The sequence below is a fragment of the Balaenoptera acutorostrata genome, chromosome 1 (genome assembly GCF_949987535.1).
Source record: "Balaenoptera acutorostrata chromosome 1, mBalAcu1.1, whole genome shotgun sequence".
NCBI lineage: Eukaryota > Metazoa > Chordata > Mammalia > Artiodactyla > Balaenopteridae > Balaenoptera > Balaenoptera acutorostrata.
In genome coordinates, this window is record NC_080064.1 from 82,071,260 (window position 1) to 82,092,841 (window position 21,582).

Genomic DNA, 21,582 nt, shown 5'->3' on the forward strand with positions numbered 1-21,582 from the left:
AATTTGCAACTGTTTACTAGTACTGTGCTGGCCAGTGGTATTAGAAATATTGGCTATTCCAAGTACCATTGCTTTCTCCTTTCTTGAACACCCTACAGATGTCTAACATACCACCCAATTCTGAACTGAAACTTATCGTTAGTTATTAAACTTTTATATAGTAATTTTAGAATAGGAAACCAGTACTTAATATACTTTAACATTTTAAGCCTGACAAAGTAAAACTTAAAACATGGTTTACAAATAGACATCACACCCTTAAAGGAAATAACAGAAACAATTAGTAATCTCTCTGTGTGCTCTTCATAGAGATTTCAAAATAAATCTAAGGTTATACATAGGATGTGGGTTTTTCGCTGGGAGTAGTATTACAGAAGGTTTGTGGTATTAGAAGGGTCATGACACAATGCAGGTTGCTTAGTCTCAAATGCAAGTGTAAAGCTTACATTAAAAAAATATTTTAAATTACACCCACAGATGAGAAAATGTAACGAAAAGAGAGATTATGCTACAGAAAGATATATACAAGCTCTCTCTCTCCTTTGTAAAAGTTAAACTATTTTAGAGACCATTAAAAGGCATTATCTTGACTATTTTAAAGGTTAAATAATGCTTTTTTTCAAGGCTATATTATGAAACTATGTTCAACGGTCACAGAGGCAACCATATTAACTTGCAGCAGCAGGAGCAAAATTTCTGAGTTCTTATTTGATATTTTCAATTAAAGCAAACTATATTAAGCAAATTATAACTGCATATGAGATGATGATAGTAGCAGAAAACACAATGATTTGAGTAAGTCTGTGACAGTCGATAAGCAATCACCGTGATTAATCAACATAACCTTACTGAAACACCAATAGCAATCACTAAACTTTAGGAAGTTTTTACTGATTTGTACTTTGCCTTAAGAAAAATTAATCAGAATAGTAAATGTGGTAAATGGTAGCCTCTCCATGACTTCAAGGTGACTCATTTGAAACATCTAAAACCAAATCATACTCATATCATGTACTATTGGTAAGTTTCTAAAACAGTTTCCTGTAATTTCAAGTCACAGCCAAAAAGGTTTGACTATTCTTTATGTTTTAGTAACTAGAAAAAAAGTACATATAAATACTTTTAAGAAATAATAAGGTAAGTTGAAAAGTATGGAAGGGAGGAAATAAATCAAAATTTTTTCTCACTACTAAGACTGATTTAATTCCATTTCAGAAGAGAAATACATCCATCCCACACATCGTTAAAGTGATGTTTCCTACAGGATCAGCTAAATACACACATGAAAAACCAGCATTTGCACAAGGTCCAAAAGCTAGAAAATATTTCTTATAAATCAGTTTAATTAAAAACAGATCAAATTTTGTGACCAATACTTAAAATTCTATCTAATTCCAGGGGTTCCTAAAAACCGTGGAATTATATAAACTATTTTTTAATTTAAAAAAAAATTTTGTTGTCTTTTTTTTTTTCGCCACACCACACAGTTTGTGGGATCTTAGTTCCTCGACCAGGGATTGAACCCAGGCCCCTGGCAGTGAAAGTGTGGAGTCCTAGCCACTGAACCGCCAGGAAATTCCTATAAACTATTTTTTATAACAGACTTTCCTCAAACAGTTTTAGATTTACAGAAGAATTGAGAGGATAAGAGTACTATATACTCCCTTGCACTGTTTCCCCTGTTACTAATATCTTCCATGTTGTTACAATTAATGAACTAATATCGATACATTGTTACTAACTAAAGTCCAAAGTTTATTCAGATTTTCTTAGGTTTTTTTTTTTTTTAAACCCAAAGTTCTTTTTCTGTTCTCGGATCCTATGCAGGATACCACACTACATTTAGTTGTCATGTCTCCTTAGGTTCCTCTTGGCTGGGACAGTTTCTCAGACTTTCTGTGTTTTTGATGACCTTGACAGCTTAGAGGAGTACTGGTCAGGTGTTTTGCCAGATGCCCTACTATCGAAATTTGTCTGATATTCTTCTCATAGTAAGAATGTGATTATGGGTTACTGGAAGACCACAGAGGTAAAGTGCCATTTCGTCACATCCTATCAAGAGTATATTACTAGCAATGTGATTTACAACTGTTGATGCTGATTTGATCATCTGGGTGAGGTAGTGTTTGTCAGGTTTCTCCAAAAAAGTTACTTTTTTTCCTTACCCTTTCCATACTGGACCCCTTGGAAGGAAGTCACTGTGCACAGGCTACACTTAAAGAACAGAAATTTATGCTTCCCTTCTGAAGGCAGAGTATCTACAAAAGTTATTTGGAATTCTTCTGCATAGAGATTTATCTCTTCTTCCTCATTTATTAATTTATTCAATCATTATTGATATCAGTATGGATCCATGGATATTTATTTTATACCTTGAATTATAATCCACTACTATGTTAATTATTTTTTCCTATTTTAAATATTGTTCCACCTTTGGCCACTGGGAGCTTTTTCAGTTGGCTCCTCTTTGTCCCTTTAACATATTCCTGTTAATGTAGGGTTTTGTTTTGTTTTGTTTTGCTTTGGAACACTTCCTTACTTTCTGACACTGCAAGATACTCCAGGCTCATCTTGTATATTTCCTATTCTAGTCCTGGGATCAGCTATTTCTCTCAGGAACCTTGGTTTCTGTTATTGGAGAATGGTATTAGAAACCAAGATCTGTGTGCTAGGTGTACATAAACTGATTTTTATTTTTATTTAAAAAATTTTTTGGCCACGCCACATGGCTTGAGGGATCTTAGTTCCCCTACCAGGGATTGAACCCAGGCCATAGCAGTGAAAGTGCCAAGTCCTCACCACTGGACTGCCAGGGAATTCCCTAAACTAATTTTAATAACACTAAGATGATCACTGGTAGCATGGTACTTTAAGGGTCTAACCTATCTTCATTAATTCTTTAGATACTATTATGAGCTGGTCTTGGGTAAGTGAATGATATCCTTCATTCCTAGATACAGCAAATTTTAAAACCTCTAGATACTTAATCTCTTCATATTTAACTGCATACTAAAGTTGGAGATCAGAGAATCATCTCTGAGCACTTCAGTAAAAAAAAAAAAAATTTTTTTTAACATAGTTTTTAATACCTAATGACCAGGTAGCAAGCTGAGTAAAATATTCTGTATACCTAACTCCCTTTGTTGAGAATCAGCATTAAGACTAGATAAGATTATAGAAGTTATTTTTCTAATTTAAAAATGCTTAAAATTTTGAGAAAAATCATTAAAGAAAAATGAAAAATATTTTAATGTTTAAATAAGTTGCTCAAAACAGAAACCACTGTACTTAAAGGGGGAAAAAAAAGTCCTCCAAAAAGAAGTTTGTTAGTCAAGAGGTGGCATATAAACTACCACCTGCTGTGAAACTAGTAACAAATGAGCTCAGGAAATTAGAAAGCACAAACTGATCACAAAGCTTCATGCTAAACTCCATCCTTTAGTAATGTCATTGTAATTTTACATTATTAAAACTTTTTTTTGTTAAATGGTAAAGATTTTTATCACTTCCTCTCTATCTCTGTCAAAACTGCATACTGAGCTGGGCACACTGATTTAAATCTAACTCCCTCATTTTATGTCAGAACAGAATTTTGAGTGGGTGTTTCTTAAGCCAATAGCGGTTGGGGTATTGCCCATCTGAGGCATCCCTAGAGGTTATCTGTTGGGCAAAGTAATGAAAATGGGTAAATGTTACTGGGTACCAGGAAAAGAACAGAAAGTTGGATTTGCGTAGAACTGAACTGTTTTAAACTTAAAACTTTTCATTATTTATAACAAAGCAGCATGAACTTTATAGATGTGCTCAGCCCACAGAAGCTTTTAATATGGTTATGACAAATTAATATGTTTATCTTTATAAAAATCAAAACACAAACTCAATTCAGGTTAAATATCACAAGGCTTGGGTTCAATTTTCATCTATTTTCCTCAACTAACTGAGCAAAAATTAACTTTTCTGTGTTTTGTTCCACCACTTGGAAAGTGGAGAAAGTATGATTTAGCATTAACGTAAAAATGAAGTCCTCAACTAATAAATAACATTTGGATCAATAGAATAAAGGTGGAAAATTCCACTAAGAGGAGGAGGAAACAATTTTTAACCACCATTTCCTCCCATCTAAATACTATGAATTCCTACAAGCATTTTTTTCTGAATCAAGTTCAAATGAATCCTTTTAATAGGTTTAAATGTCATCTAACTGATGACTCCTATGCTCAAAACCCTCCCATGACTTTCTACCTTACTCAGAGAAGGGCCAAAGTTCTTAGGCCCCACATAATCTGCCCTGTTTACCTCTCATACTTCCTCTAACTTCCTCTCTTACTCCACTCGGGGACTCAGAGATGCCCCTGGCTTTAGGTCCTTTGTCCTTACTATTCCCTTAGCAGGGTATTTCTATCACAAATCTGCATGAATCTTTGTTTAAATATCCCCTTCTAGCGAGCCTTGCCTGATCACATTATTTAAAATAGCAATGGTACCCTACGCTCAACTCCCCAACCCTCTCCTTTTCCTACATTTTTCTCTCCATTGTATTCATCATCTTCTAAATTACACACTATACGATTCATTTATTTTGTTCATCCTACTTCTTCCTCTACCATTAAGCTTGATGAGGAAAGGGACTTTTTGTGTGTTTTGTTCACTAATTCTTATAAAGTGTGTAGAGTAGTGACTAGCACATAGTAGGTACCCCGTAAGTATCTGTTGAATTGAAACTGATACCCCATTTAAATTAATAATTTAATCTGTTCTTCACATCTAGGCTTTTAAATGAGAATGATTAAAATAATGTGAGATGGTATAAGAGAGATCTATAACAGAGGGGGTTAAACAGCAGAGACACAACAAAATTGGCTGGATTGGCATCATCAGGGAAGGCTGATCATAGCATGTCAAACTTAATCTGACCTTCGAAATGATAAGCAAGATCAAAGGAGGAGAGGAGAAAAACAGAGTGAATCTCAATGACATACTTAAAGAGTTCTTAACTAGTTTATTATGGCTCAAGCACAGGTATATGGTGGGAAAAGTGGGAAATGAAGCTAGAAAGGGAGGCAAGAATCAAAGCAGGAAGGGCCTCGTGAGTACAGCCAGAATTTGAACTGTGTCCCGAAAGCCATGGGAAGCTACTGAAAGATTTAAGTGAGGAAAAGGGAACCAGTAGTAACAAAGTTATAGGAGGCAGTTGATCTACCAAGAAAATCCATATAACTAACATGACAGTACCTGTAATACTAAAGAAAAAAAATTTCATTTTAATCCTGGAAAGAATTTAAGTTAGAGTGGGTTCTTAAACATACAACAAAATCTCATTTAAAAATCTTCTTTATGCTTCAGTTTCCTCCACTATAAAATGGGGATATTAACAATAATGTCATATGTAAAGATTAAATAAGTGAATATATTTAAATGGCTAATAGTACTGCCTGGGCATGTTTTAAGTATTCAATGATGCTAGCTATTAATACTTTAATTATTAGTATTCTGGAAGAAATAAAGTTACAGATAATATGGTAAAACATGGTAAAGACATAAAAAACGAAGAGTAAGTTAAACAGGGCTTACACTGGACAGAAACAAGTTCAATCAAAAAAAAAAAAACAGCCAAAACAATTCTTAATTTGCAGCTATACCTAATTCTTGGAAAGGGATATATTCATTATCTGGGGTGGGTAAACACTATCTTGAAGGGAACTCAAAAGACTTTCTGCACTTTCCATTCTGGTTGTAATTTTTGGAAGCCCTTACAACGCTGAGTGTAATCTTTTATAAAAGGTCATTGATAAGCTGATTTGCTGGAAACTAGTTAGGGAAGAAAGAACACTTGACACATGCTTTCTCATTTAATACCAACTCTAAAGCAGATAACCTTAGGATCCTTAGTTTTGAACGAGTAAATTCAAAATCAGGTTAAATAACCTGTCAGACAAGACAGCTAATAAGTAGTTTGTCTTCAAAATCTATACTCTCAACCAATCAACAAAATCTCTAGCAATTATAAGAAAACAGAAAGATAAAAGTTGTGACCACAGAGTTATTTAGGATTCTAAAATCCTCTTGTTCCCAATAATAATTAAATTTATTGACTCTTTCTATTCTGATCAGGGTATGTCATATTTATTTTTGCAGGTTACTTATAGAAATTCCACTTAACCTGAGCCATTCAATTAGCTTGTAAAGTATATGTACAGGTAGGAAGAAAAAAATTTCTCCTTTAAAAGACAACTGGCATCCTCTCACATGTAATTAAAGCCATTAACACCAATAAATGTACATAAATTTTCAGAGGTTTAAATTCTACTCAATGATATTGCAAAGAAGGGACCCAGACTCAATCATTCGTTCTGTATAATGATAAATGCACTTAGGCAGAGTCTGAATTCATTTTATCCTTCCTAGCCAGTAGTGACCTAATGATAAAAAAATGCAAATTGATGCATGTGTGAATACAGTGATAATCTCTGAATTTAAAAAATTTGAATATTCAAATTACATACATTAAAAACCACTTACTGTAAAAACAACAGATAAGCAAATTATTATATTAATTTCTTCAAATACAAATATTTGAATGATGGTTATATACTAAGCATTATATACCAACACTGAGAAATACAGCAGCTGAATAAAACAGGCAAAAATTCCTCTCTTACGGAGCTTCCATTCTGGTGGGGGATGTGGACAACAACAACATGTATAATTTATGGCAAGAAATAATTGTTTTGAAGAAATATAAAGCAGCATAAGAGTATAGTGATTAGGATATGAATATTATTTTAGATAGAAATTTGGCCAAAGGAGCTTTATGTAAGAAAACAATAGAGGTCTGAATGAAGTGAGATTATACAGTATTTAAAGTTCATAATGATAACTCTGAATTGTCAAAAAATATTAAAATGATATACATGATATCATATTTTTAAATATTTCATGGCACCTTGGAGTTCAACCTCTTAATTCTATTATAGGGGTATGATCTGCTCTAAATAAGCATTACAGTAGATGGTGACTAAAATCCATTAAGAAGTGTCATTCTGTTTGAGAAAGAGGAAACCTCAGCAATAACTTTTACAAATAGTTCAGGAAAATGGCTAAAACCTGAAAGCTGCTACACTTTAAAAAAGGTTAAATTCACTCTGAGACACTAATATAAAACAGCTCCTCCAAAGATGGTGGAAAAGGCATTATTATAAAGAACATTAAGTGTATTACAAATGTAGTCATCTCAGATTAACATGGGGAGGGTGGTGATTGTGAACTTTAAACCAGACCTGAAAGTTTCAAGTTGACTGAAGGATCTTTGAAAATAAATTTAATAAACTTCAACCTCATAAGTATATCTACTACAGAATGCTACAGTGTGTATAAAAATGAGTATTCCCTCACCTAAATGAGACATTCACAAAAGTACAATTTTCATAACTACATTTAAAAAAGCAGGCTTTAATTTTATCAATAACTAATTACATAATCATGTAATTTATTAAATGAAGGGTTTGAAAGAATTTGGTTTGTGGGAAAAAGTTTTATTCACAAGAGAGCAAGAGTAATTTGAAGAGTTGGTCTGAAGAGATCTGAAGTACAAAAATATTTGACTAAGTTGAGTTCTCCCCCTAGTGGAACTTGAAAATGATCTAAGATATTTCCATGAATAAAAATAACCTAAAATATATTACTCTTATAATTGAAAAGGAGTTTCAGGTTTTAACAAAAGATCTATATATGGATCTTAACCTACATATAATAAACAAATGAATGAATAAAGGTTGAATCATTAAGATGTTTACTGAAAACACATTTATCAAATGTCTTAACAGCAAACTAGCCAAGGAGAACTCAGTAAGCAGAAATACCTAAAAAGCAGAGGACTAGGGGATACAGAAAAACACAGCAATTTTTTGAAGACATAATAGCATGTAGAATGATACAGAATTTTAAAAGAATATAAAAACTTTGTAAAGAGGGGTGTGTGTGTGTGTGTGTGTGTGTGTGTGTGTGTGTGTGTGTAGGAGGTGGGGAGAGAGGATGGGGTGGTAATGGTCAAAGAAGAGGCTAAAAGTGCAAGTTTGGACAATAATGAAAAGATAAGGTTTTTATGTTTTAGAAAGAAAATTCTGGTGGCTCTGTGGAAGAGCTCAGGCTGGAGAAAAAGAAGCTGGACAGGAAGTTGTGACGTTCAGGTGGGGACGAAGGCAAATGAATGAAGGGAGTGACAGGGCGGAATAGAAAGGCCATGAAAGATTTCTTTTAAAGTTTCTGAAATGAGTAAAATTACCTTCGATTTAGTTTTAGATTTACTTACGACTTTTATCTTTTGAAGAAATTGAAGAGTCGGACATGGTACTTTAATCTGTATGAATTATTAAGAATTATCTGGAGGCAAATCTATATGAGTAGGTGAGCAGGTGAAATGCTGGTAGGAATGTTAACTAGCAGAAGCACTTTGTAAAAATAATTTGGTACTCTCAAGTAAAGCTGAAAGTTTGCATACGTAGCCTTGATAAATATGGCATAATGTTAAGAAAAGCATAAGTGAAGTTCCTACTAAGCTGAATAATTCAATATGAGATGATACCACTGAACAAGACTTGAGATACAAAAGAATAAAAACATTTTGGCTGGAATAGGAACATATCTGATTTTAAACATGTTGAATTTGAAGTTCCTGTACAAGTTCCAGGAGGAGTTCTCTACTGTCCATTAAAAATACTGGTCTACTGATCAAAAGACACAATAAATTAAAAACAACAACGACAAATGACAAGTTATAAAGTGGGAGTAGCCATCTGTAAAACGTAACACCAACTTAGAAAGAACTACGCGTACATAAGAAAAAGATAATCCTAAAGAAAAAACATACACAAAAGACTTTAATAGGCACTTTATAAAAGATGAAATCCAAACTGCCAACCTCATTAGTAATCCAGCAAATACAAATTAAAACCATGATGAAATACCATTGCATACCCACCAGACTGGCACAAATTAAAGCATCTGACACCACCAAGTGTTGGGGAGGATGTGGAACAACAGGACTTTCGTAGGCTGTGGTTGGCAGTTAAAGTGGTACAAACACTTTGGAAAATAAAACTGAAGATCTGCATGCTTTATGACCCAGCCATTCCACACCCTGGCATCATGCTACAGAAACGTGTGCACACGTAGTCAGTATAGTGTACAAGATTGCTTACGATCTCAGCATTGTGTATAACAGTCCCAATCTGGAAATTTACAAATGACCACTAATATCAGAGTGGATATGTACACTGTGACCTACTCATGAAATGGAACATGTTGCAACAATAAAATTCATGACTCATTGAAACAGTGCTGAACAAAGAAAGAAGAGACATAAATGAAAATATTCAGCATAACTCTATACGAAATTCAGAAATAGGGAAAACTAAACTGTGTGGATGAGAGATGCATACAAAGATGACACCACTAAAAGGAAAAGTAGAGGAGTCACTGCTATAACATTCGGGGTAAGGGAAAAGGGTGTGATTGGGTAGACTTCTGGAATATAGGCAATATTCTGTATCTTGACCCAAGTAGTGGTTACATGGATACTGTTTTTATACATATTATAATGTAGCTTTGTTTTATGAACTTTTCTGTTTATTGTCTTCAAAATTTTTTTAAAGGTGTAAGATTATTGATTAGGGGAAACATGCTAGGATGGAGATAGATTAGAATTCATTGTTGTACACTGAGTAGTTTTTAAAAAGCGAAAAAACTTGGATGCTTAGAGGAATACAAACACTCAGAACTGAGAAAAAAAGACTGAAAACAAAGTTGAACAAGAAAGAAGAGAGTCAAATGTGGGTGGTGCTACGAAAATTCTGCAGCCCACAGAATGAGAGGAAATATCTGCAAAAATATCTGTTTATATCTGATATGGGATTGACATTGAGAATATATAAGAAACTTCCACAACTCAACAACAACCCATTTAAAAACTGGGCAAAGGACTTGAACTGCCATTTCTCTAAAGAAGACATAATGGCAAATAAGCACAATGAAAAGATGGTCAACATTATTAATCATTAGAGAAACGCAAATCAAAACCACAATGAGATACCACTTCATACCCATTAGAATGGGTATTAAAAAAAAAAACCCAGAAAATTAACAAGTATTGGTGAGGATGTGGAGAAACTAGTCCCCTGTGCATTGCTGGTGGAAATGTAAAATGGTGCAGCTGCTGTGGAAAACAGTATAACAATTCCTCAGAAAATTAAACATAGAATTACCACGATTCAGCAATTCCACTTCTGGGTATGAATGAAAACAAGGATTCAAACAGCTATTTGTACACTCACATTCATAGCAGCATTATTCACAATAGCCAAAAGGTAGAAGCAATCTAAGTGTTCATCAACGAATGAATGGATAAACAAAAAGTAGTATGCACACACAACAGAATATTATTCAGCCTTAAAAAGGAAGGAAATTCTGACACATATTACAACATAAATGAACCTTGATGACGTTATGCTACGTGAAATAAGCCAGTCACAGAAAGACAAATATCCTATGATTTTATCAATACTTATATAAGATACTTAGAGTAGTCAAATTCAGAGACAGAAAGTACAATGGTGGTTTCCAGGGGTTGAGGAAAGAGGGGAATGGGGAGTTGTTTAATGGTTACAAAGTTTCAGTTTTGCAAGGTGAAGAGTTCTGGAAATTGGCTGCACAACAATGAGAATGCACTTAATGTCACAGGCTGTATACATTAAAATTGTAAATTTTACCGCAATACATGTATTTTTACCACAATAGAAAAAAATGGACTTGGAAATGAGTAAGTGTTGAAAATAGAAGCACAGTCATTAGGATGAAGACATAAGTCACTATTCAGGTGCAGAGGGAAGGGGAAATAACTGCATTATTTTTACATGTACTTTATTATTTTCATGTGTTACCTGGATTTCAAGCTCAGCAATGTGCTGCTGTAGTTCAGCCACAGCAGCTATGCTATCTGCTTCCCGGAGTCTCACAGCCATCACTTCTTCCTTGTTCTAGGGTGGTAAACAAAACAAACCCAAAATAAACATATAATAAACCAAACCATTAATAAAACATAAACACTTGTAATATGCCTCAAATTTAGAAAGTGACAAATAAACCCATGATTAAATGAGAGAAAAAATGCCATTATATCCTGAACTTGGTATAAAATGAAGAATAAATGTATAGAATAGCATTCCATCTTTAAAACCACACATATATATATATATTGCTCAAACTTTTAAATTAAAAGTTAACTTAATTGAAACTATTAAAATTACTGGTGACTGTGAAAGCTGTTAATCTTTTAACCAAGAACAATTATTGAGAACTTTCAAACACGTAACTAGGACAACAGATTAACAGGAATATAAACACTAAGAGTATGTCAGCTAGATAATATTTTTAAAATTACATTTTTTCTGAGGAAATAAATTTTAATGAGTATTTACATTATACTACAAAGGAGAGGAATAGAAATTAGATTGTATCATAATTCTAATCTTCCTAGGAAAAGCATAATATCAATTCTGCCACTTCAAAATTTCAAAAATGAAAAGCTCTAAAATTGTATTCTACAATATCCATGCTAAATAATACTGATCCAGAAGTAACAAAATATGAAGAAAGACAGAGGAAAATGGGGTATACAAAAACATTTTGCTCCTTCACTAACTTCAGTTGAAATTTAGCAATCATTTAGTATCAAAAATGTGCACCATGGTGACCATAGGAGAAATTTAGCACCTGACAGTAACATAATATCAAAAATTTTAAAAAATACTAAATTCAGTAAAAATATAATAATTAAACTTTTAAATAAAAAAATATATATTTTTTGCCGCAGAGCAACTAAGCTCATGCACCACAACTACTGAGCCTGCACTCCAGAGCCTGCGCACCACAACTACTGAGCCCTCGTGCCACAACTACTGAAGCCCGTGAGCCTAGAGCCCATGCTCCGCAACAAGATAAGCCACCTCAATGAGAAGCCCACGCACCACAACAAAGAGTAGCCCCCGCTCGCCACAACTAGAGAAAGCCTGCACGCAGCAACAAAGACCCAATGCAGCCAAAAATAAATAAATTTAAAAAATATATATATTCAGACAAGTGTACACAATTATATGTACATCAAAACACTATTTACAATGGTAAAAAGTTGTAAATGACCCTACTGTGTAACAATAAAGAAACAGTTCACTCAAAAAAATATATATATGTATATGTTTTAATCTTAGATATGATACTGGTACTTCACTTCAGGCAAATACTGCTTTAAATATTTTGCCAATTTGTATATGGCCAGAAAGTGTAGTCTCTGTACCCAGTGCTGTGCTGGAAAGTGCTTAACAACCAGCTCTCAAGCAAGTGTGTGTACGTGTGCGTGTGTACACATGTGTTTGTATGTACATTTATTATATATTTTAATATAGACTGAAATAGAAGATGTATAATATACAACACACAGTTAATAAGATATATAATGCTATTATAAATTCTATGTAGTCAATATACTCTCAGAGAATGCTTTCACTAATTTTTGCCTAACTATTGTATCCATAGGTCATCTACCACTGAAAATAAGGAAAAAGTGAAGTATGGATATGAACATTGGTTAATTTTTGTTCAAGTTATCTGATAATAGAATTACTATCATTTTGATAACAGTAATCAAACACTGAAAGAGGATTTCCTCAATATTTTTGTTCTATTCATAATGTAAAGACTAAAGATACAACACATTTTTAAGCTTTAATCTGCATTAACAGTCTAGAGCAGGAGTCAAAAACTTTTCCTTAAAGGGCCAGATAGTAAATAATTTTAGACTTGTGGGTCGTACAGTCTATCACAACTACTCTATCTGCCACTGGAGTGTGAAAGTGGCCATATACAATATATAAATGAATGGGAAAGGTTGTATTCCAATAAGACTTTATTTACAAAAACAGACAGCCAGACAGATTTGGGATATGGGCTATAGTTTGCCAACTTCTGGTCTAGATAATCCACAAAACAATAAATCAAGCCCTGATTTGTAGTTTGCCAATTTATGTGGTGTAAATACTCCCATCATGGCTCCTTTCAAGTCGACATAACATTAGTGAACATTAATGAATATAACATGAGTAGCACACATTGGTACTTCCACTAAACAGATACAACAGGTATAAATAATCTCAAAAGCACAGATAATAGTAAAATGTAAAAATAATTAGGAAATGATGACGTTTGAGTATTTACTACGATAATTTGTCTAATCATGTTGAATAATTTAATTTTTAATATGGCTGTTTAACAAATGTGCCACAAAATTCCTGAAAATTTATTGGGATGGCCAAAAAGTTCGTTCAGGTTTTTCCATAACATCTTGTAACAATCGGTTCTTGCAAGCCTTTACTAGCCAGCTCCAGCACACCACTGTGTCTATGTTTAATAAAGTTCAAATCTCTTTCTGTCACTCTCTAACTTTAAACACTTTAATGGTACTCCACAGATCTTGAGATAACAGGTTCTTTTACTGGTGTCCAAGATTCTATACGATTTGGCTCCCTATTTATCGCTCCCATGTGAGTGGGACACCTAAAAACCCTCATCCTTTAGCTTTAGCTAAGCCTTTAGATGACTGTAGCCTCATGAGACTCTCAATCAGAACCACTTGATTAAGCTGCTCCTGAATTTCTGATCCACAGAAACCCTGGGATATTAGTAGTTACTGCTATTTTAAGCCACTAAGTTTTAGAGATAATTTGTTAAATAGCAATAGATAACTAATACATTTATACTCTACTAATTTTAACATTGTATAAAAATATTATATCCATCAAGTAAAAAAACAAAAATTTGGGCATCAATTTTCTCCCAATCTTCCCCCTCTCCAATCCAATCACCAAGTCTCTACAAAAATGCTGAAGTGATCTACTCTGCTTTAGTACCACTGCCAACACCTGAGCCCAGGCTAGCAACTCTGTCTTGTATTCAGCACTATCACCTGATGATCTCATATCAAATCCCTCTCCAACCCCGCCTCAAATCCATCTCCACACACAGTGGCACATATGTTCTTTTAAAAAATAATTACATTAATTGCTACAAGCATTATCCCCTAATAAATGCTAAAGTTAGTTGCTGAGGGACTTCCCTGGTGGCACAGTGGTTAAGAATCCACCTGCCAATGCCGGGGACACAGGTTAGACCCCTGATCCGGGAAGATCCCACATGCCGTGGAGCAACTAAGCCCGTGTGCCACAACTACTGAGCCCGTGTGCCACAACTACTGAAGCCCACATGCCTAGAGCCCGTGCTCCACAAGAGAAGCCACCACAACGAGAAGCCTGTGCACCACAACGAAGAGTAGCCCCCGCTCGCCACAACTACAGAAAGCCCTCATGCAGCAACGAAGACCCAACGCAGCCATAAATAAATAAATAAATAAATAAATAAATAAATAAATAAATAAATAAATAAATAGAAATAGAATTAGTGGCTGAAACCTTAAGGATATTTGCATAAACTCAAAATAGTTCCTACAAATACTTATTAATTATTGTACTACTCTGGTGTTCTTAACCCATGCCCCCAAGTTCTTTGATACTCTCTCCTTCAGGAGTTGTGGCTCAATGCCCTTTCCCCCACTCAGACCTTTGTCTAGGCTTAGTAACTTGCTTGTAAGGACAGAATATGAGGGGGAAAAAGCTTTGTAGTAGAGAAAGCTGGCAGATACCAACTCAATCAAATGACCAAAGTTAACAGCACTAGATGTAAGACATATCAAGACAGTATGTCCCTGATATGATGCACTGAGAAAGACACTTCACCTCTGTATACTTTCCTAAAATACATAACCTTGGTCAAAGCATGAGAAAACATACGACAATCCCAAACTGAGAGACTTCTACAAAATACCTCACAAGTATTCTTCAATAGTCAAAGTAATGAGAGATAAGAAAACACTGAGAAACTGTTGCAGATCAAAGAAGAATGAGACACTATGGAGAAATTTGAATAAAGTCTGTAATTTAGTAATAACATTATACCAATGTTCATTTCTTAGTACTGATAAATGCATCATGGTTATGTAATATGTTAAAATTAGGAGGGGCTGATTAAAGGGTATATGGGAACTCTGTACTATCTTTGCCACTTCACTGTAAACATAAAATTACTTCAAAATTAAAAGTAAAAAAACTGAAGCAAATATAGCAAATCAAAAAATATATCATGTTTCTTTCCTGCTTAAGACCTTTTAGTGGCCTCCCACAGCATTTAAGAGTAAAACTCAAACTTGTTACCATGGCCTATAAAAATCTACATAGTAAGAAGTGGAGTCCTAGCTTACCTCCCTGACTTTATCTCATTCAGCTCTGCATTATACATGAGACTCAGCAACCACATTCTTTCCTGCTTTTGGGTCTTGAACTCTGACCCTTTTCATGCAAAGATCTTCCTCCCACTCTTCATATGGCTGGTTCTTTCTTATTCTTCAGGTCCCAGCTCTGCTACCATCTCCTGGCATTCAATCTTAATTACCACTTCCCCTAACCTCCCACTCTATAGTACATCATTACTAACGATCTTTCCAATTTTTTACTTATTGTCTCACTAAACATTATGTCCACTTTCTCCATTACAGTATCCCCAATGCCTACAAGAAAAACCAACAAATAGAAGACACCCAAATATTTGACAAATATGTACTGATAGATGCCATCATTCTTTAAAGTCTCATAATCTCACCTCTTCCCATCCCTATTTGAAAATCACTGTCTTAGAACACATAAATTATATCTATTTAAAATGAAAAGATTTGGTTACACAATTTGTAAGTATCATGATGAAGAAACCGGTACTATCATGCCCTGCAGGTCAAAGTACAAAATAGTACAACCCTAAGCGGGGTAATTTGACAAAATCTATGAAAGTACAATTGACCAAACAATCAAATTTACAGCAATTTATCCTACAGGAATGTGTAGATATACTTGTATACATCTGAAATTATGTACATACAAAGTTATTCACTATACACTGCTGGTAGTAGCAAAACACTGGGAACAACCCATGTGCCCATCAATAAGGACCTAGTTAAGTATACTACAGTATATGCATGCAATGGAAAACAATGTACCTTAGAAACTAATGAGGAGATTCTTTAAGCACTGATAATTGAAAGCTCTACAAAACATACCAACAAAAAAAAGCAAAAAGTAGAATATATTACTGTCTGCTAACTTTCACATAAGAAAGTGAGAAGAAGTATACACTTTTAATTGTATAAAAGTGTATACTTTTAAAAGTATACACTTCTAATTGTTAGTATCTGCCTAAAAGAAACTCTAAAAGAACTTACCAGAAAATAATAAAAGCAGTTACCTGGGAAAAAAATAAAAGGGTATGTGGTAGGGTCAGTAAAAGAATAAAAGGGGAATGCTTTCATTTATATTTAGTTTAAAAATATCAAAGCATTATGAAAAAATGTGTAAGTATTAAGCTACTAAAATTTATATGAGGGACTTCCCTGGTGGTCCAGTGGCTAAGACTCCACGCTCCCAATGCAGGGGGCCCAGGTTCGAACCCTGGTCAGGGAACTAGATCCCACATGCTGCAACCAAAGACCCCGTGTGCCGCAACGAAGACCCGACGCAGCCAAATAAATAAATATTTAAAAAATAAATAAGCAAATAAAATGTATATGAAATATAAGCAAGAGGTTTAATTTCTTCTTTTTTTCTTCCTATCATTATTCCATATATGCACAATATTATAATCATAGTATAATACTTTGCTCAGCTTTCCTCACTTAACATTATTTATTACACAGTTTTATAAGTTTGTATATGAATAGAGAATATAAAATCTTTCTATAATCTTCAAATTCAGATTTATGTAGGAATCCTACAATCTTATTACTGAAATCCTGAGGGCCAGGTGTGTTACGGAATTTCAGATTTTTTAGACTTTCTAAGAGTAGTAAGGTGCATAAACCAAACATTAGTACTCTCCAGTGGGATCTGAGGCAGCATCCATAATGAAAGAGTATGCTCAATGCTTAACACAATGAAGCAGTGAAGTATAAATACCCACACCAAGTGGGATAAATAAAAATTTTAAATGGCTGTAAATTAATTCAAATCTGGTTTTGCTTCCAAATGGATTTGTGTGAAATTTATGAAAAAGTTTAGGTTTCAGTGTTTTGGATTTTCGTATTGGGGGTCTTAGACTTGTACTGTCTCATCTTTAAGTGGGAACATTCAAATTCAGTTATAGAGGGAAAATAACACTAATATTAAAAACAGTGTCCTGACATATTTTACATCAATGAAAATAACATGAGCTTTAATAATTACTTATCAGCAAATCATAAGCTATAATCATATAAAACTAAATGAAAATGAATCAGATTTATATAACTGAAGGACTAGCTCCCTTGAAAAAGTTAGGTTTGTTGCTGAATTGTTCCAACATGACAAAGTAAAATACGTACACTTAACCAGAATGTACTAGATGCTAGGGTGACAATTAACACTGATCATTCTTGAAATCTGCAAAAGGCATGAAAAAGATTGAATAAATCAATATACACCTTAAACATGGGGGAGGTCTCAGAGTCAGCATCTGTAACATACTTTACAAAGGTATTAATGAAAAGTTAAAATTAAATAAAATCTCATTATCGGTCTGAAAATTCGGAATCTGAGCCCATTACTTAGATAAATTCAAAGAAAACAATTATTTTCATCAGCAAACTCCCCAAATATTTATTTCCAAAGAATACTTTACTTTGATTAAAAGGTGCTAAGGCATTTGAGAAGCAATATTAAATCCAGTAACAGTGTTAACAACATGTTTAAAGGAAAACTTATACCAATAATAAAAGACTAAATTTAATTCTTTATTAAAAGTAAGTCAGCACAGACACTATAGCACCAAAAAACTCAAACAGATATTAGTATGATAAATCAAATTGATGTAACCTCATGTCACATCATTTTATTTTTAAATTAGTCTAGGGAATTCCCTGGCAGTCCAGTGGTTAGGACTTGGCGCTTTCACTGCTGTGGCCCAGGTTCAATCCCTAGTCCAGGAACTAAGATCCCACAAGCTGCACGATGAGGCCAAAAATAAAAGCCTAGTCACATCCTTCAAGAGGGACTACTCTTATGTCAGTACAAACTTCAGTACTGCCTACAGATTTCTGTCAGTGTAAATTGTAAGAGCCATGCATATTTATTAGGATGTAATTTCATCTCTGGATTTCAGTGACACTGATAAACCACTCAAGCTTCACTCTTGGTTTTTAATGACACCAGAACAAGTTGATGGAATTACAGCTTTATATGTGCCATTGAAAGTCTTATTTCTTATCATAGAATAATAAGGCTGGAATCTTTAAAGGGCATCGTTCCTACTATCTTACCATGGAAAGATGGATGTCTAGTTTATTTTTAAAATCCCATTACTTGCCCTCAGTAATCCATTCTAATGTTCACACCACAGTCTTCTCTTTAGTTATTTCACACACACACACACACACACACACAGTCCCTCTCCTTCCACCCCATTTCCCAACCTCCCCTTCTCTCTCACCATTATTATATTGTAAATTCATTAAAGGAAAAAACGTACTTGCATTCAAAAACGTTTCCATGTTTTACGAATCTAAACACTTCACAAAAAATTTAAAAACTGATCAAAATAGCAATGTGAAATATACACAGTTTTCCCAACCCATTGGTACACGCACACCTCTTTTGGTCTCTACTCTAGCCAGAAAACATATATCAATATTGACAGCCCGCCAATAAGGTACCAATAAAAGCAGAGTTGCCCCAACCTTTCTAAATTACCTATCTTTTTGGTTGAGACATTAAAAGCTTCGGTTTTAAAGGACTATGGGTAAAAAGAGATACCAATCTTCAACCACTTGGTTAACTTAATTTCCTGCACTGGCATTTAGCCAAGTGGTTGAAAATGAAGTTTCCTGCCTGAAATCCACCCAGAGCAAGATGAGCTAACCTGGCCTGAAAGCAACTGCCAAAGTAAGTTCAGGAAAAGTAGGAGATAAGACTAGCTTTTTTTTGGTTTTATGATAACGTACTCAATGATGAGACAAAAACAAAAAATGTATTATTATATTGACAAAAACACCAACTTGCTAAATGATATATTTACCTTGCATTCAATCTCTGCTTGTTTGCGCTTTGCTTCACTTAATTGGGTAAGTAGTCCTTTGTTCTGTGCAGAAAGATACTGCACCTTCTCCTGTAGATTGATCACCTCTTGTTCTGCTCTTCGAAGATGATTACTATTGATCTGGTTCTAATAATTAAAAATATAAATACTCAGAGTATAGACAAAAGGCCTGAAAAAACTTATAAATTTCTACCTACGCATATTATGCCTCAACAATATTCTTAATATTATTATTAGTTATAGGCCTATTTTATTCAACAAATAGTTAAATACGTAAAAAAAATTATAAAACTGCTTTAAGAATCAAGTCATCCAAAAGGATGAATAAGGTTCATATTAGAAATTCTCATTAGAGGTCCATTTACCATTTATACAATATCTATAAACTATAAGGATGTTTACATAGAACTTATAGGTATTAATTTCTGAAATAGGCAATATGGTATAAAATAGATGTGATACGATGAATTTAACTCCCTTTTCCAGTTCCCAAAAGAAAGCACAGACTGATCAAAAGGTATCATCACCACTTACTGGACTGTAAACTTTTTGATGTCAAAAAATGTATCACATGAACTTCTACATTCCTAAAATGTATATAGCACAGTCTGTTTTTATGGAGGATGGACTGGTTTAGAATTCTGGCTTGCTGTTCGGTGAGTAAGCAAACTAGTTAATACCTAGTTTCTATTTCCTCATTTGAAAAATGTATGTAAAAATATTATCTATTTCTCATTTGGTTGTCTTTAGAATTAAATGAGATAATACATGTTAACAGAGCTTAATATATAGTAAGAACTCAATACATGCTAGCTGCTTAGTGTATTATAACTATAGGACATGATAAAAAAATAGATCTTTCATTTATTTATTTATTTTTATTGAAGTATATAGTTGATTTACAATGTAGTTTTAGTTTCTGGTGTACAGCAAAGTGATTCAGTTTTTTATATATGTATTCTTTTTCATATTCTTTTCCATTATGGTTTATTACAGGATATTGAATATAGTTCCCTGTGCTGTACAACAGGATCTTGTTATAGATCTTGAATTTACTGACACGAGGTAGTTTTCACATTCAGGCCTGACCCAGCTTGAATTCTCTCAACCCTAAATCACTCTATTAGAGGCCTGAAAGAAACAGTATGGATTTTCACAACCAAAGACAGGCAAAATTAGGCTCTTCATTTAACTGTTCTTCAACTTTGGTCAAGTTAACTAATGCCATCAAATTATAGTACACTGATAGAACCGTAGATATTACTGCTTGTCTTTTAAGGCTGTGTTTTGACAATTACGTGAGAAAAGTTTATGGAAGGAGTTCTCACCTAATGCCTGAAATTTAAGACATTTAATAAATACTCAGTTGTTACTATTATTAAACCTATTCTATCTCACTCTGTGAAAATGATCCTGCCTCCTGTTTTAATTTTAAAATCTGGATCATCCAATAGATTTAAGCTCTAAAACTTTCTACCACTTCCAGGTTTCTTCATCTTCACTACTCACCTTCCTGACTCACAGAAGAAATGCCTCCTTCCTAAGACCATCCTCTAACGTCACCCCCTTCTTTCTCACTTTCAATCAATGAACACTGTCTGTCTACAAAATTAAGAGTGAACTTCTTAGTACTGTATTCAGAATGTTCCACAACCTCTTTTTACTGTCTTACCTCCTACCATTAAGACAAATAACTATACTTCAGAGGGACACACCTTCAACATAAGCTGCAAAGAATTCCCACAGACAAAACTCCTCCCTACACCCCTGAGTACCATTCCACGATCCAAAATTACAAAACAAAACACTCACACATAAACAAAATCCAAGAATTGACTATGAGTGAGAAATGGTAGACAAAATATAAATAAATAGCAAGAATAGATTTTTAAGAACTCTAGATAGTAAAATAATCACATAAGGACTTTATACAAAATAGTTTATGTTTAAAATTGTTAGACATAGACATAAAAAGAGGAAGCAAAAACATAAAGAACAGGTCACTGTCAAAAAAATTCAGCAAATTTGAAAAATAACCAAATATAATTTTTAAAATTAACAGACAGGGCTGTTAAAAATTCAATATAAGGGTTAAACAGGAGATTAGACACACTGAAGAAACAATTAGTGTCCCAGAAGATGTTGAGACACAGAAAAGAGAATAAGGGGGTATAAAATACACCTATTAGGTGTTGCAGGATAAAATATACCTAACAGGTGTTGCAGAAAAAAAAGTGAGACACGATGGCCTAAGAAGATGGTAATAGCTGGGAATCTTTTACAACAACTACTACATATGTATCTACAGCTCAGGAAGCACAACTAGTCCCAAACAGGATAAATATCAACATAAATAAAGCCTCATCAAAA

General features: G+C 33.9%; 1 protein-coding gene across 8 annotated transcripts in view; it reads right to left on the bottom strand.

Annotated features, from left to right (window-relative positions):
- EVI5 (ecotropic viral integration site 5) overlaps positions 1-21,582 on the bottom strand; it is a 231,103-nt gene that overhangs the window by 46,991 nt on the left and 162,530 nt on the right. For 7 of the 8 annotated variants that reach the window (XM_007169596.2, XM_057554966.1, XM_007169594.3 and 4 more), the window contains 2 exons: positions 19,192-19,338; positions 10,935-11,030 (listed from right to left, as the gene is read on the bottom strand). In XM_007169596.2, the coding sequence (XP_007169658.1) occupies positions 10,935-11,030; positions 19,192-19,338 (243 nt within the window). The remainder of the gene's footprint in view (positions 1-10,934; positions 11,031-19,191; positions 19,339-21,582) is intronic. The other variant, XM_007169593.3, reaches the window with a different exon arrangement.